Below are 16,442 nucleotides of genomic sequence, written 5' to 3' on the forward strand. Positions count from 1 at the left end.
CAAATAAAAAAACACAAAGATTCATTAAAACTAATAATATTTTTTTCCACATAATTTAACACTCCTATAATATTAATGTATACAAACTAAATTAACTAAAATAATTACAAATTATATATGTATATATAGACGTCATTAAGACTTAGAATTACTTGTAACAAGTTGGCTGAAAAAGTGAATTCGATTACCACTAATAATATGTTTCCTTTTTATGCTATCAATATAAGAAATTCTTGCTTTTTAGAGTAAACTTAATAAATATTTATTTTTTATACTTATTGAATATTTTGCAACCAACTTTATTATGATGTTTTTTCTTTATTGGCGAAAAGGTAGCGATCTAATCATCAAGTCCAGTTGAAAGTACATAATATAATAATAATAGTAATAATAATAATAAATAAATAAAAATTAATAAATATGTAGAATTTGACATAAAAATAATTAGCATTTTCTTACCATATTTACATGCAAATATTAGTTATTACATATTTGAGAGAAGAGTGAGATATAAACTAGAAACTGATGTTTTTCCCACCCTTCAATGTAAACCATCAAGTGAGTAGGCGAGAGGCTCGGAACCAGGTTTGGTGTAGCTTTTTCACGTCAATATTAGAAACGGGAAACTACACCAACAAAGAAAAAATTGCCCTCAGAAAGTGAGAGAAAATTTTCAATACACATTTTCTCTCTACTTTCTACAATTCTTTGCCTTTCTCTGTGATTCTGCAGCAGCTCTTCTCAGAATCACAGGGTGCAACAGGTTCATTCTTTTTGGCTTTCCCTCAGAATTTAGCTAAACTATGCTTTCTTTTTCACAATGATCGAAGTTCTTCATGGAAGCCTTGGATTATACTTAGATTGGAATTAGAATCTGGTTGGAATTTTTGTTCTTGTTTTTGAGTTGGTGTTGGTTCAGCCAAGTCATGGCGCCAGAGCTAGCCTTGTCATTCTCTGTTGTATCTGTCATCGAAGATGTTCTTCAGACGCACGGAAGCCGCTTAAGCGACATTCACTTGGCATCAAGGAAGGCTGAAGAAGCTTGTACATATCCTCTTTCTCGTTCTTTTCCATTCTTAATTTCTTTTTTTTCAGGCAATGTTCACATTCAATCCATTGACAACGTTGGTTTTTTGCCTAGAGTGAATGACACTTTTTTTTGTGTGTGTGTGTGTGTGTGTGTTTTTTTTTAAAATTTGAAATACAGAATTTGGATACTTTGGTGTTATTTTCAATCAGATTAAGTTTCATGTCGTTAATGTTAATATGCAAAATAAAGGATTTCATTAAACATCAAATACAAGTTATTGAAGTGAAATTCTGATTCTGATTGGATATCAATAGCAAATGCATTTAAGGAATCACTAGTTTTGTGGTTCTTTTGATTGGTTGTAGTAAACCCTATATGTTGATGGCATCACAACAAAAAAATACAAGTTTGATAGTTGTTAGAATGCATGAAACTAAGACTAGTGAGTGGTATTGCAGCCTCGAGAAGGAATGAAGCAGCTGGGTGGCTGAGAAAGACAGTTGGAGTCGTTGGAGGGAAAGACATTCCAGATGAGCCTACTGAAGAGGATTTCAGGATTGCATTACGTAGTGGCATTGTCCTCTGCAATGCTCTTAACAAAATTCAACCCGGAGCACTGCCCAAGGTGTGTATGTATGTTCCCTTCTGTTTATGAAATTGAAATCTAGATTATAGTTCTTCTGCCCTCTTAGTATTATTTATGCATGCATGTTGTTGACATTGGATATCAATCAATATCATTATTACTCTCTGACAAATGACAATGATTGAACCTGTATTGTTAGGTAGTTGAAGTCCCCTGCGATAGTGTTATCATTCCTGATGGGGCAGCTCTGTCTGCTTACCAATACTTTGAAAATGTAAGGAATTTTCTAGTGACTGTGGAAGAAATGGGGCTTCCCACCTTTGAAGTGTCTGATTTAGAACAGGTGAGGTTAAGATAGTTCATTTCTATTCATTACTTCGATTGATTCAAATCACTCAATGCTGCACTAATATAATTCAATCTTATTCAACTTTAACATTTTTTTCTTCCATGTACAGGGAGGAAAATCTTCGAGGATAGTGAATTGTGTTTTAGCACTGAAGTGTTACAGTGAATGGAAACTGGGAGGAAAAAATGGGTCATGGAAATATGGTGGGAATCCAAAGCCACCTACCAATGCTAAACCACCTATTCTGAGGAAAATCTCAGAACCATTCATGAGGTCTTTGTCAAAGGGTATTACGTTAGGCGATAAAGATGGGTTACTGAATTATATTTCTACAAACAGTGAAGGGGTTAGAGAGTACTATCATTTATAATCATCTTTTGCTTTTGTGTCTACATGTGGAGAATGAATATAGCATCTGTCTGAGGTTTTTGGTTGGATTGGTATTTGCAGGGTTCTATACCCTCCTTGAATTTACTAATTCGTGAAATTTTATCTGATAAGAAGCAAGAAGAAATTCCCATTGTAAGCGTTACTGCTTATCCTTAGCTTCAATATACAATTTATTGTTCTGTAGTTCATTCTAACTTGAGTTTTTCAGTTTTTACCTTTTTATTTCATTTTAAATTTACTCTCCACTAAAGAGCTAATGTCTGTTGCTATTACAGGTGGTAGAGTCTCTACTTAGCAAAGTCATGGAGGAGTTTGAACAACGCTTGCTAATCCAACAAGAAATGGTGTGCTTTCTCTATTTTGTGGCAAAATTCAACCTCATTAGTGTCACCAATCAAAAAGAAAATTTTCATCCTTTTTCGGTTTGAATGTCTCCTCACAAAACTTGAGTCAAGAGTCTCACTGAATTTTATGTCAAAATTTTTACTATTGCAGTTCAAAACAACTCAAGACTATAAGGCACTGCCTGAAGCAGAGGATTCCAATGTGAAATCTGCTTGTAATGGTGAAGAGGTAAATCTAAGATTTCAAGAGACTTCTGAAAAATGCTCATGCAATCGTATTCATATATTGCTTGGTATTATGATGCAACTTTATGTAACTTAGTTTTCTGTTCAATCAATTATTAAGATGGAAGAAGATGAAGATGTAGAGGTTAAACAAAAGGAATGTGATGATGCGAAGTACAATGTCGATGAAGAACCAAACAGCCAGAATTTTAAGCAGCTAGAGTTATTTCAGCACCAAAACGAGAACGTCCAGGTAACTCGTGCCAGAATAATATCAAATAACCACACTTACACCGTGTATAAGTCTAATACGATACCATATAAACATGCAACTAGAGCTAGATTGAATGGTTTGACTCTAGAGTTTTTCTAGGAAGTCTATTCCTCATGGACCCGGAATAAGTTAAAACACTGCTTCCGTTATGCACTGCGCATAAGATAAAGTAACCAATTTGATGTTGACAATCCTTAGGAATTGAAAATGATGGTTCATCAAACAAAAACAGGAATGCAGGTTCTGCAACATAAATACCAGGAAGATATGATCTATCTAAGTACGTATAATGCTTTAAAATATCCAACATTTTTTACAAAAACATCTATATAGTCTAGCTGATTACTACCTACCCTTAATAGGTAAACACCTGCATGGCCTAGCTTCTGCTGCTTCAGGATATCAGAAAATTCTTGAAGAAAACCGCAAGTTATATAATCAATTGCAAGACCTGAAAGGTAAAACTCAAGTGGTCAGAGTCTAAACAATTTTCTCCCTTTATATCCACAAATTCTGAATATGACTAATAAACCAAATTTGATACGACGATAGGAAATATTAGGGTGTACTGTAGAGTTCGTCCCTCAAAAGGTGCCCAACCAAATCATCAATGCCCTGTCAGTAACATAGATGAAGGAAGTATCTCACTCATAGTGCCATCCAAACACGGGAAAGACGGGAAGAAGACATTTAATTTCAACAGAGTCTTTGGTCCTTCTTCAACCCAAGGTTGGTCTTTCTGTTGTCCTTCCATAAAAGTTATTGTCACTCCATATGTTTTTCTCATGGTTGCTTTTTTGTTTTCTGTAGCGGAGGTTTTCTCAGATACACAACCACTGATTCGTTCGGTTCTTGATGGCTTCAACGTGTGTATATTTGCTTATGGTCAGACAGGATCAGGAAAAACACACACTATGGTGAGGAATTTAGACTAGACCATCTTGTTGCTTCCTCTATGTTTTCTGCATCTAACTTACAAGTAATAACTGTCTTATTGCATCTTTGTATTGATACAGTCTGGACCAGACAACTATACCGAGGAAACGGTGGGTGTCAACTACCGCGCACTGAAAGATCTTTTCCATCTCTCAGAGCAGAGAAAAGACACCATTCACTATGATATATCTGTTCAGATGCTTGAGATTTACAATGAACAAGTCAGAGACCTATTAACGACAGACAGTGCTAACAAAAGATATCCTTTTCTCTATACTAAACTAGTTGCTTTCTTTATACTGGATTAGTGATTATATTGCTCATGTCTGTGACCCTTTAACACTTCATACACTAGAAATTCGCAACAGTTCTCATAATGGCATTAATGTGCCCGATGCAAACCTTGTTCCTGTTTCATCCACTTCCGAAGTCTTAAATTTAATGAACTTGGGACAAAAGAACCGAGCAGTTAGTGCTACTGCCATGAATGATCGGAGTAGCCGTTCTCATAGGTACATACTAAGTTTATCTCTTCAATTCTTCAACTTAAAGCATTGATTTCCTTTCAAAAACATGACCCAAAAAAAGAAAAAGTAGTCTTGGTAACTTCATTATAGATTTTGAACGTTGTATTTTTCTCATTACCATTTCAGTTGGTGGAAAAACTAGCATCCCGTTTTAGTGGGCTAGACTATTAACACATTTTGGTCCTTTTTTTGACCATTCACGTTTTCCATCACAATATTAATTGGTACTTACTTATAATGCTATATGATTGCAGCTGCTTGACAGTTCATGTTCAAGGAAGAGAGCTTGCATCAGGGAACAGTCTTCGTGGTTGTATCCACTTAGTTGACTTGGCAGGAAGTGAAAGGGTTGATAAATCTGAGGTCACAGGAGATAGGCTGAAGGAGGCTCAACATATTAACAAGTCGCTTGCTGCTTTAGGAGATGTAATTGCTTCACTTGCCCAAAAGCAATCACACGTTCCTTATAGGAACAGCAAACTTACTCAGCTACTTCAAGATTCTCTCGGTATGCTTTCATTGCTTTTATATTATATAATTCCTTCAATTACTACGGTTTGTCTTCACTTAGGTGTTATCTGTTAAGGAGGTGATTTGTTTATATGTACCAGGAGGCCAAGCAAAGACACTCATGTTTGTTCATGTTAGTCCCGAGCCAGATGCCATTGGAGAAACAATCAGTACATTGAAGTTCGCAGAAAGGGTATCCACAATTGAACTTGGTGCTGCTCGAGCTAACAAAGATAGTTCAGAGGTCAAAGAGCTTAAAGAACAGGTTCTTACAATTTTGTCCGTGTTCTTAAACAATTAGTACACTAAATTAATGGGTGCGTATATCACTGTATCTGCACATTGCGCATTTTCAACATGAATGTTTCTACTGCCTTCTTTGTCAGATTGCGAGTCTGAAGGCAGCCTCAGCCAGGAAGGATGGAGAATTGGAACAATTTCATCAGTCTGCAAATAGCATTACTGAAACTCCAAAGTCCAAATCTCAATTGTCTTCCATTGCACGGTCACCTACTTCGTCTCATGGAAATCGTAAGCCACCAAGGGAAGATTCCAGTAGCACGGTGGAGGTAACGTGTTGTCAACCGTAACTCCAAGAAATTAATTTAATGCATCTATGCTATAACTTTATTTTTAGAGATGACTCTCATTTCCTCCCGAAAATTTTGACAGTAAACTGATTGTGACAAGCTATCTTGAACACAGAATTAGCTGATCTACTCACATATTTAGTAATCTCATCTTTGGACATAATGATCCTAAAATGGGCATCTAAAAGTACAACAGTAACGGTTCATGCATAGAATGTGTGAAGAGTTTTTATTGTCATTCAATCATAAAGTGTATCATCACAATAATTTAGTTTTTTCTTGACTTTTATAATAATCACCTTAGTATCTATCACAGTAATTTCTTATTCATTGATTGATACCGTGAAACTTTTTACCTTGGTAGTGCACAAAAATTAAATACAAAGAATAGTATGTGAACGAATGCCCTTTGTCAAAACCAGCGATTAATTAATGTCACGCATAAGTTCTCTGAAAAATGGTTTTGTAGGACAAGAAAAGGGCTACCCGGAAGCTCACGAAAAGAGGAAGCCTTGAGCCCTTGGAAATTAGGAACTCACCACCTTGGTCATATCATGCAGAGGAAAATGGAGATGAGGATAATAAGGAATTGGTTTCTGGGGATTCTCTTGGTAAGAGTACAAAAAAAAGGAATGACGGCTTAAGTACTGAAAATAACCACGTGGGAGACTGTGACACAGAAAGCAAACGGTCATCTTCTCCAATGCTAAGTCCCACATTTCTTTCGGACCCTTCCAAAATATGCACGGAAGTGGCCACCACAAATGACTGTGATGAGCTTGAGTTAGCAACCAGTGAAAGTTCAGAATCAGACAAGAGTTGGCAATCACATGCACACGTGCCTAAAACAACCTCTCTTTCCAACGGAGTAGCAGCTAGAACAAAAAAATCAGCACATCCAAGAGAAACCAAGAACCAAGAAAACAGGTATTCATATTTGGGCTAGCTAGGTGTTTCACTTCATGATATACTTTTGTTCTTGTCAAAGGATCATACGTATTATTCAGTAACTGAGACTAACTTTTTATTCCACTTCTTATATCTTTTTTGTGTGTGTGAACAAGGAGTACGATCCCGTCATTGTCTCCTTCATCATCAAGGAGACAACCCACCGTAGTTAGTCAACAGAGAAAGCATCTACAAGCTAAAAGAAGAACTGGAAATGCCAAATGAGAAAGCTGCTCAAGATATTTGGTTGCTTCACCACCCTAACATTTTTGTTTGGGTTTGTGTATCTATAATTTAGTTGCGCAGAGAAAGGTTTTTTTTTCATTAGAGGGGCATTAAAATAGTTACCTGTGTTTTTCCAGTGGTGAGCATGATGAGTTCCATTCCAACCCATCATTTTATACAAACCTGGTTTTTGTAAGAAAACTACCCCACCTTTAGTTTCCTGTGCCCCTTGTTGCACTAGAACTAGAAGATTGATGAATGGAAAGGAGAATAAAGAACAGAAAGACGCAGGTTCATAATTTTGCTTTTGTGCTTCGCTGCAGTTTAACTCTGTTTCCCACGACATTATATTGGCTAACTTTTGTATATAAATATGTGAACAAATGAAGGGTTTGGTTCAGGACAGTGGAGAGGGTTGGAGGGTTATTGGAACACAGTGAAAGTTGTTGGTATAGGTAAAGTTAATCTTTTTAACGTGACTAATTAATATTAAAACTTCTCTAATAGTGTTTATGTTTTTATTATTTTTTAGAATGATTTTGAAATGTGTTTTAGACCGTATTATTAACTCACTTTTATTTTAGTGTATATATATATATATGTCTTTTAACTACTTTATATTAATAAAATAAAATTTATTTCATAAAAACCAGTATAACATAATGTTTTTATAATATTTTTCTAATTTTGAGATATTTATTTATAAAATACAGTGTAACTTTTTTATATTTTTTTATTTTATAATTTAACTATATATAATGATAAAACATTGATGTATCGCATTGTAGAATTAGATTGATCCAATCTCATTTTTTCTTATTTCAGTCGAATTTAAAGTTAAATAAAATTATTTAATTAAAAATTAAGGTGAAATTTCAAAAATGACAAACCTAGTTCATACTCTCCTCTATCAAATAAGAAAGAAGGATAATGGAGAATGAGAGCAAAGATTTTTTCTTCATTTCAATAAAAAGATAAAACATAATTTAGTAAGAATGGATGATGAGAAGGAGTCCCACACTTCACCTTAGAAAGAAATGGACGAGAACTTAAACAAGAGAATTGTAAAATATAAAATCTTATTTTGTTCTATGTGACAACACTTTTTAAAACATTCGTTCACCTAAAGAAAATTCATTAAACAAATATTATCATTAAAAAAATTATTAAATAAAAATCAATTTAAAAACAAATTATTAAATAAAAATTAATTAATTAATATATTAACTAAGTTATATACTATTTTAAATACTACAAAAGTTATTGATAAAATAATTTTTATTATTAATAAAAAATTTAAATTAATTTTTAAATTAATGTTTATTTAAGTATCAAGATTTTAACAAGCATATAAAATAATTTATAATTAAAACTTGGCAGCTATATACATAATCAACAATCACCTACACAAATTACATACAACAAAATTAAAAATTATTTTTTTATAATTTAATAATATATTTTTTATTTCAATACTTATTATAATAATAGTAATTTTTTCTCAAAAGAAAAAAGTGTAATTATTCATCTTTTTAAAAAAATATTTATTTATTTAATAAAATAAATAAATTAAAAATATTTCAAAATAATTAATAACTTCTTTTTTTAGAAATAAAAATTACATTTATATAACAAATTTCAACTTTTAATATATACAATTTGTCTTTTAAATAATAAATATATTCAATTGTTATAATTTAATGAATAAAGTTATTAAAAAAAATTGTAAGTAAATTCAAATAAATTCATGAAACATTAACTTTTGTTATGTAAGAATTTATTGTTACAATATTATAGTCTTCTATCTAGAGAATTTTTTTTATATATATATATAAAAGTTTTCATTTTAGACATTACTATGCAACTTGACATCTCAGTTAGGCTGACACTTTAAACAACAACCATCTGTCATCACATGAAAAAAAAAATAAAGAAAATACAAAAATATGGGGGACTAAACCAAAACTCATATGCTAACAAAAATGATACATAGACTATAGTTGATTTTTTTTACAATAATTAAGACAAATGAAACATTCACGAAACATTAGTCATAACAGTAAACACAACACAAACTAAGGCAAAGGGATAATCATATTCAAGTTAGACATTAGTAAGTCCATCTTTTGCTCCGTAACATGTATAACTCCATAAAACTCAGCAACCATAGCAGTTTGAAATTCAAGAAAAACGCAAAGAAAGCACCAATAAACTTCTCCATACTTTCACGAAAAAGACCTCCACAAGTAGTAAATCTAGGATACCCTTGCAGTCCCATTAGTGTTAATTTTAACTCAGTCTCGTGAATAAAACTCTCATATAACATGAAGATGACGAAATTTTTTATCACTATTAATACCAAAAAACTTAATCACGTTTAAATCCAACATATTATTTTTCATTAAAGCTTTAGACGAATCTCTCACTAGACAAGTTAAGTATTTAATTAATGAAATAGCCATAAAAACTTCAATCTTATCCTGAAAAGATAGGATAAAATTATCAAACTTTAAATTAGTGTTTCGTCACCTATTAATTCAAGAAAATTATAATTATTATAAATTTATAATATGTTATAATCCGGACACAAGGCATACTATAAATATAATAAATTTTATAATTTTTGTAAATTCTAGTTAATATATTCTTTATTTATCTTGTCTAAAGTTTTAACAAAAGGTAATGTTTAATTTCAAATTTTATTTCACAATATTAACCAAAAATTACTTTATTATTTTTTTTAATAATTTATTGTAAGTGTAACGTACCAAAAAATATAATATACTAGTTTATAATATATATATATATATATATATATATATATATCATATATAAGTATATATAACGTTCCCAATATATGTCAATTTGTTTTACTAATGTGAACCATTTTTTTTTCAATTTGTATCAACTAAAATAAAGAAAACTTTTACCCAATACTAACTAGGATTATTTTCTTTTATCAATGTTAGCTGTCAAGTTTTCGAAACATAAAAAAGTAAAAAAAAAAAAAAAAACTTCAATCAACAACATGGTAGAAATAAGTAATGTCAGTCTAAAGTTAATATAAACTACTCTGGACAGACGAGTTCAATCCAGAAAAAAAAAAATCTTTGATTGAAAAATACTATTGACTAAAAAAATCATTAATATTAATATTTTTGAAATATTAACAATTTTTAATATTTAAATAATTTTTTTGTTGCATTAGATGCGGTAGTTAGAAAACTTTATCCAAACGATAATATTAAAATTTAATAAATTGAAAGTATCTTGTTTAAATAAAATATTTAAAAAATAAAGTAATTTAAGATAACATCAATTAATATTTAATAAATTGGGAAAAATTCTAAAATTTCAATCTTTATATATAAATAACAACTGCCCTTAGTGATAATTAAAAAAAAGTTTAAGTTGAATAAAAAAGGAAAATTATACATTTATTCTTATCAAATGATGTGTTGAACTATCTTGATTTAATAGGTATTACTTCCCCGAAAATATACAAACTACTGATTTATTAAACTGCAAAGTTTCAGAGAAGATTATAATTTTAAAAATTGAAATAGAATTACTTTTATAACCTATTATTAATTTTTCATTATAAAAAGTGTATCTTTTAAAAAATAAATGATAAAATACATTTAATATATAAACAATAAAAATACTAAAAGTTGCACAATATCTTTATAAAAGATCAAACAATAATTTATTTATTTTTTTGTCAAATTGAGGAAGTATATAAAAGAAGGTGATAGTGGTGGGTGGAGATGATATAAAAATAAGTGGTATCTAATTTTATTTATTTATTTTGATTATAATACTATAATATAATTTAATGAAAAGTCAATGTCTAAAAGAAAAGGAAATGAAAGTGGGCCCAACAATATGAACGTATTATGTGGGCGACAGATAATAACCTTTCCAGCTGGTAACCGCAGGGATACTAACACCACGTGTCCACGTCACCATCATATTCCCTATATATATTAAATTCTTCAAAATTTCTGATTGATTTAACATTTTGAAAATTACGTTTCTCTGTGATTTTTATAAAACATTTTTTTCTTTATCACTTTATATTTAATATTATTAAGATTAATAACTAACGAAGGGTTTTAAAGTTTATAAAAGATTAATCTTTAATATGATTTTTCTAAAACTAATTTGAGGGTTTACTTTGGACAGCTGTATATATAATTAAGAAACTGAACTTTATTGGTATACTAATAATTTGTTATGGATGTAAAATATACTAATTGTAATTTTTTTCATTAAAAAATGGTATTACTCACTTTATTATTATTTAAAGTAAATTGATTACTTTAGAAGAGAGGACGAAAAAGAAAAGGTTGCAAACTATATTTGCCTAAATTATTTTTATTATTTGATAACGCATTTTTTATTCAATAAACTTAATGGACCCCTTCCTTAATAATGACCTATATGTGTTGAGACAATGATTAGAAAAAAAATATACTTGGAAATGGGAAATTAAATTACGATAATGTTGTTTTGACTTTGATTTTATAAATATTTCTTTTGAGTACACTGTGCCAATTCAAATACAGCTCAACAAATTAGATAAAATAATGTTTGCAATAAATTAAATTAAATTATATTTTGGTAATAAGACGAGTATCATTTACCAAAAATATAAATTCAAATAATTAAGTAAGTTACGATAATATTAAAATACGTATAATTTTTAGATTTCTTATTTTTTATTTACATTTAATTCAAGTTATGAAAAAAAAAATATTGTTAATTAGGGTTTTGGATTTAGTCGCATGCTTTAACTTTGCTAATTTTGAGCATTCTCATATATTATTGCGTCTAAAACCAGACAGCGAGCAATCACAGGCGTGATTTTGTTATATTCTTTGTTGAGAAAATATGAATTACGAAATTACATATTAAAAAAATGGTCTCTCAAGAGAAAAACAAAGAAGATATTAAAAAATTCAGCAAAGGACAGACGCTGATGTTTTTTCACGATTGTGACAAGGAAACATGATTTGCTTAGACAAATCTTTGCTTCCAAATTCAAGATAGGGACATTCCAAAATTAACCCCGTTCTTTTATAATTACTAAAATAAATATAAAAGAATGTTATTTACACAAATATCCTCTTAATTCTAAATTTTTCATTAACAATTTCCAAAAATCATTACTTGTTTTATACATTTTATGTTTTCAAAAAATTAAATATGTTTTTTTATATAAAAAGACTAAATTAATTCTTATTCATAATCTAAACATTAGATATGTTACATGTTTGTAACAAGAAAATTATATAAATGCATTTTTATTAATATTTTTTTAAAATAATAAATCAATTTTCAACTTTCTGTTATAATATTATAACGTTTAGGATGATAAATTTATATGAATATTTTAACATCTAAACTTACATAAAAATTTATTTATTATATAAAAAATTGACAAGGACAATTATAATAATTTTTTTTATTACAAGTAGATAAAAATCTAAAATTTAGTAAAAAAAATATATTTAATATTTTGTGAACTATATTATAAAGCTACAAGAGAATATTGAAGACGCGGGTAATCAAAAGAAAAAATAATATTATAAAGCTATAGTTTTTAGAAATAGAGAGCGAGACAGAGAGGGGTATTGATGTAATTTCGGGAATACAGCGTTGCGTTTCATGTTCTGAAGCAACAAAAAATTGAGGTTTACATTTAGGATGAAAACGTGATGATGAGGTGGTTCTCTCTACGCGTTCCCTCTGTCTAGAAACTTTTCTCTACCAATCAAATAACAGAGCAAGCAAAATCTCTCCTTTTCTCTCTCTCTCTCTCTCTCTCTCTCTCTCTCTCTCTCTCTCTCTCTCTCTCTCCGAGTCCGTGGTGCCTCCATCCACACTCACCCACTAGGGTTTATGATATTTTTCCTCCAAATGCTGAATCTTCCATCTCCACTTTTCAACTGTGAGTGTTGCTTTTCCCACACATCCACTCCCATCTTCTATTTCACTTTATGTTTCTTAGAAACGCAGCATCCTAGTTAGGTGGCTAAGCATAACAGCTAATTATTTATGTGATAATTGTTCAATTTTTAAAATTTGATGGGTTCTGGCAGCTATTGTAATCGCCAATTTGTTGAGAATTTGCTTCCTAATTTTTTAAACTGTATGGCTTTATTTGGTTTTCGGAAGTAAGTTCTTTGTAATGTTTTATTGTAAAATGCAAATTATCTAAGATCTGTTATAGACTTCCAGATTCTTTGCTCTATGTATCTACTGAATAGGGGGAGTTAAAATTAAAATACTAAATGGATCTTACATTGAACATAAACAGTGTGATATTATAGTGGTCTTTATCGCTGCTTCTTGTTTGTTTGAATTGTGTTGCTAAGTTATATATTGACATCCTAAGAGCATTAGATCTGCTTGAGATAATTGAGTCTTTTTGGATTTCTTTTCATTATTGATCATGAATCTTATTATTGCTTTTATTCTTGTTTTCGAATTTGTGTGGATTAGGATTTCTTCAGCGGGGTTCCAGAAATGTTGAATTTTGAACTAAGATGAGTAGGACTGATTCATCTAATATGAAGCAGCCGCCTGTCCCACTGGCAACCCTGATTGGCCGGGAGCTACGAAATGGAAAAATTGAAAAGCCTTTTGTGAAGTTTGGCCAAGCTGGCTTGGCAAAGAAAGGAGAAGATTATTTTCTAATCAAGACGGATTACCAGAGAGTTCCTGGGGATTCGTCAACACTTTTTTCTGTCTTTGCGGTATTATTTATTTTTTGGTTTACATCTTCTGTTGTATTTACTTAACATGATTAGCGTCCTTTTTGCTTTTGGTGAAATGTTTCGGATAGAATATAAAGGATGAGAATATGGCCTAACCTAACATAAGGCTGAATTGGTAATCAGTGATACGGTTATGCACACTGGAGACATGTTTGTTTCTAAGGTTTAGTAAATAAATGAGAATTGAAATGTATGTTTTCTTTCTTCTCCTATATTTTTCTCAGTGATCAAGTGGAGCGTCAATTTATTCCCACAATGGTTATGATATGATATCCATAAGGAATTCTTGATTGGCAGATCTTTGATGGGCATAATGGTATATCTGCTGCTATTTTTGCGAAGGAAAACATACTAAGTAATGTTTTAAGTGCAATACCGCAAGATATCAGTAGAGATGAGTGGCTTCAAGCTCTGCCTCGTGCTCTAGTTGTTGCTTTTGTGAAAACTGACATAGAGTTTCAGAAAAAAGGTACATTTCAGAATTTTCTTTGCATCCCAGTTGTAGTTCACCAAGTGCACTTTTCCCAACCTTTTAATTTCATCTTCAGGGGAAACTTCTGGAACAACAGCCACATTTGTTCTGATTGATGGATGGACTGTTACCGTCGCGTCCGTTGGGGATTCCCGTTGCATATTAGATACACAGGGAGGTGTTGTCTCTCTCTTGACAGTTGATCACAGATTGGAAGAAAATGTAGAAGAGAGGGAACGGATTACTGCCAGTGGTGGTGAAGTAGGAAGACTGAACGTTTTTGGAGGCAATGAGGTATATTGTAATCTTCATATTCCTTTCTAATCAGTGAATTTTTAACCAGCCCATTTTGGTTCCTTGATATATTTTATAGGTGGGGCCTCTTCGCTGCTGGCCTGGTGGATTGTGCCTTTCTAGATCAATTGGTGACACAGATGTCGGAGAATTTATTGTGCCAATACCACACGTTAAGCAAGTGAAGGTTAGCTGGTTTCATTTTATAATATAGTCTTAGTTTATTGATGGATGATCATTTTTGTGTGGATGTGTTTAATTCTAAATTTCAATACTAGCGATATTCTCTTTTTGGTTTGTCAGCTTTCAAAAGCTGGTGGAAGACTTATTATTGCTTCTGATGGCATTTGGGATGCTTTATCTTCTGATATGGCTGCCAAGTCATGCCGGGGTCTACCTGCAGAGCTTGCTGCAAAGCTGGTGGTTAAGGTGATATGATTAATTTAGGGAATCTTACTATTTTTTCAGGAATAGGTGTGCCCATTATATTCTGTACTCAATGCTATGTTCTTGTTTTCACTTTTTTTTAACAGGAAGCTCTAAGGTCAAGGGGGCTGAAGGATGATACAACTTGCCTCGTTGTAGATATTATTCCGTCAGATCATCCTGTATTACCAACAATTCCAACAAAGAAGCATAATATGCTAACTTCCCTTTTATTTGGAAAGAAATCTAAAAACTCTACAAACAAAAGTACCAATAAGCTTTCTGCTGTAGGTGTTGTGGAGGAATTATTTGAAGAGGGTTCTGCTATGCTTACCGAGAGGTAACTGTAAATACTAAATTTATATTTGCATGCTGCCGTTTCAAGTTTAACAATCGTTTTACCTTGTCAACTACGTGGTGGATAGTGAGAACAAAAGTTTCTTTTCTCAATACATGTATCTGTGATACTCAGAGTCTGTTTTCTTAAAATGCAGATTGGGTAAGGATTTTCCATCTAATACGAATTCTGGGACGTTTCGCTGTGCGGTTTGCCAAGCAGATCAACCCTCTGTAGATGGTTTATCAGTGAACACTGGGTCCTTTTTTTCTCCTCCAGTATCTAAGCCATGGGAAGGTCCGCTCCTCTGCACAAACTGTCAGAAGAAGAAAGATGCCATGGAAGGAAAAAGGTCTAGCATGCCCTCAGAAACAGTATAGTAAACAGTATTGTAGTAACATAGTAAATATTGGTATAATTCTTCTCTGGCAGTGTGAGCATGCTTGCATAGTTGGGTGGTGATTGTCTAAGGTGTGTAAGAATGAGGTTGAGATAGCCAGATTAGGTCTATTGGAGGTTGTTGCAAGTTTGTCTTTGGTGTGTGTGCTCTGCTGTTGGACTGACAGAACAAACAACGTTGCCTGTTAGATAACTTCTAATAGTTTGGTACTAACGGCTTGTAAAATTAAATGACAATTTCATGGTTACCTCTTTGTAGAGTTGTCTACAACTATTTGCAACGTCTTCATGTGTGACTGTAAGACAACAAGCTGATAATCTGTATAAAAACAATTGAGATTGCGACCCATAATTTGCAATTCACCCTATTATTAATTAAGGATATTCCAGTAATTGTGTTTGAAGTGATTTTCTGACGTAAATATTTCAGCCATATCTCAATAGGTTTTCTGTAAACGTGAGCTTTAGATGGAGAGAATGGTTAGTTTGATTCTTAAGTGTATGAAGAGTTTAATTTAATTGTAAATTAAAATAAAGTTTCTAAAAATATTTTTATCCTTTACATTTATTTTCATTTTGAACATATCTTGGTATGTAGTTGTTAAAATGTAATTCAGTTTTGTTATTATTAAAATATAATTTAATTCAAATTTATAAGATTTAAATCACATTTTAATAAATGATAAAAATTGAAACATGATGAATTGAGACAAATAATAAATGTGAAAAGTGGAAGTTATTTATTTATTAATATTTTAGTACCAACTTATTTATTAAATGCCTATAAATTTTTTTTAA

At 31.3% G+C, this 16,442-nt stretch overlaps 2 protein-coding genes across 2 annotated transcripts; both read left to right on the forward strand.

Annotated features, from left to right (window-relative positions):
• The first annotated feature begins 517 nt into the window (after nt 1-517).
• LOC137830058 (kinesin-like protein KIN-14G) lies at nt 518-7,233 on the forward strand. The gene is given in 19 exon segments (XM_090305331.1): nt 518-1,044; nt 1,489-1,655; nt 1,816-1,959; nt 2,075-2,311; nt 2,416-2,487; nt 2,631-2,699; nt 2,851-2,928; nt 3,046-3,177; nt 3,397-3,478; nt 3,561-3,656; nt 3,751-3,927; nt 4,009-4,115; nt 4,215-4,438; nt 4,440-4,646; nt 4,916-5,169; nt 5,273-5,436; nt 5,558-5,740; nt 6,231-6,688; nt 6,826-7,233. Coding segments are annotated over 19 exon segments (3,078 nt in total). The 5' UTR covers nt 518-926; the 3' UTR covers nt 6,935-7,233.
• Nucleotides 7,234-12,993: 5,760 nt separating this feature from the next.
• On the forward strand, nt 12,994-15,898 carry LOC137830059 (putative protein phosphatase 2C 5). Its single transcript, XM_068637156.2, is given in 9 exon segments — nt 12,994-13,113; nt 13,442-13,695; nt 14,014-14,185; nt 14,265-14,482; nt 14,562-14,669; nt 14,786-14,911; nt 15,016-15,248; nt 15,403-15,585; nt 15,587-15,898. Coding segments are annotated over 8 exon segments (1,371 nt in total). The 5' UTR covers nt 12,994-13,113; nt 13,442-13,485; the 3' UTR covers nt 15,708-15,898.
• The last annotated feature ends 544 nt before the right edge of the window (nt 15,899-16,442 follow it).

The sequence above is a fragment of the Phaseolus vulgaris genome, chromosome 7, assembly GCF_051622355.1.
Source record: "Phaseolus vulgaris cultivar YP4 chromosome 7, ASM5162235v1, whole genome shotgun sequence".
NCBI lineage: Eukaryota > Viridiplantae > Streptophyta > Magnoliopsida > Fabales > Fabaceae > Phaseolus > Phaseolus vulgaris.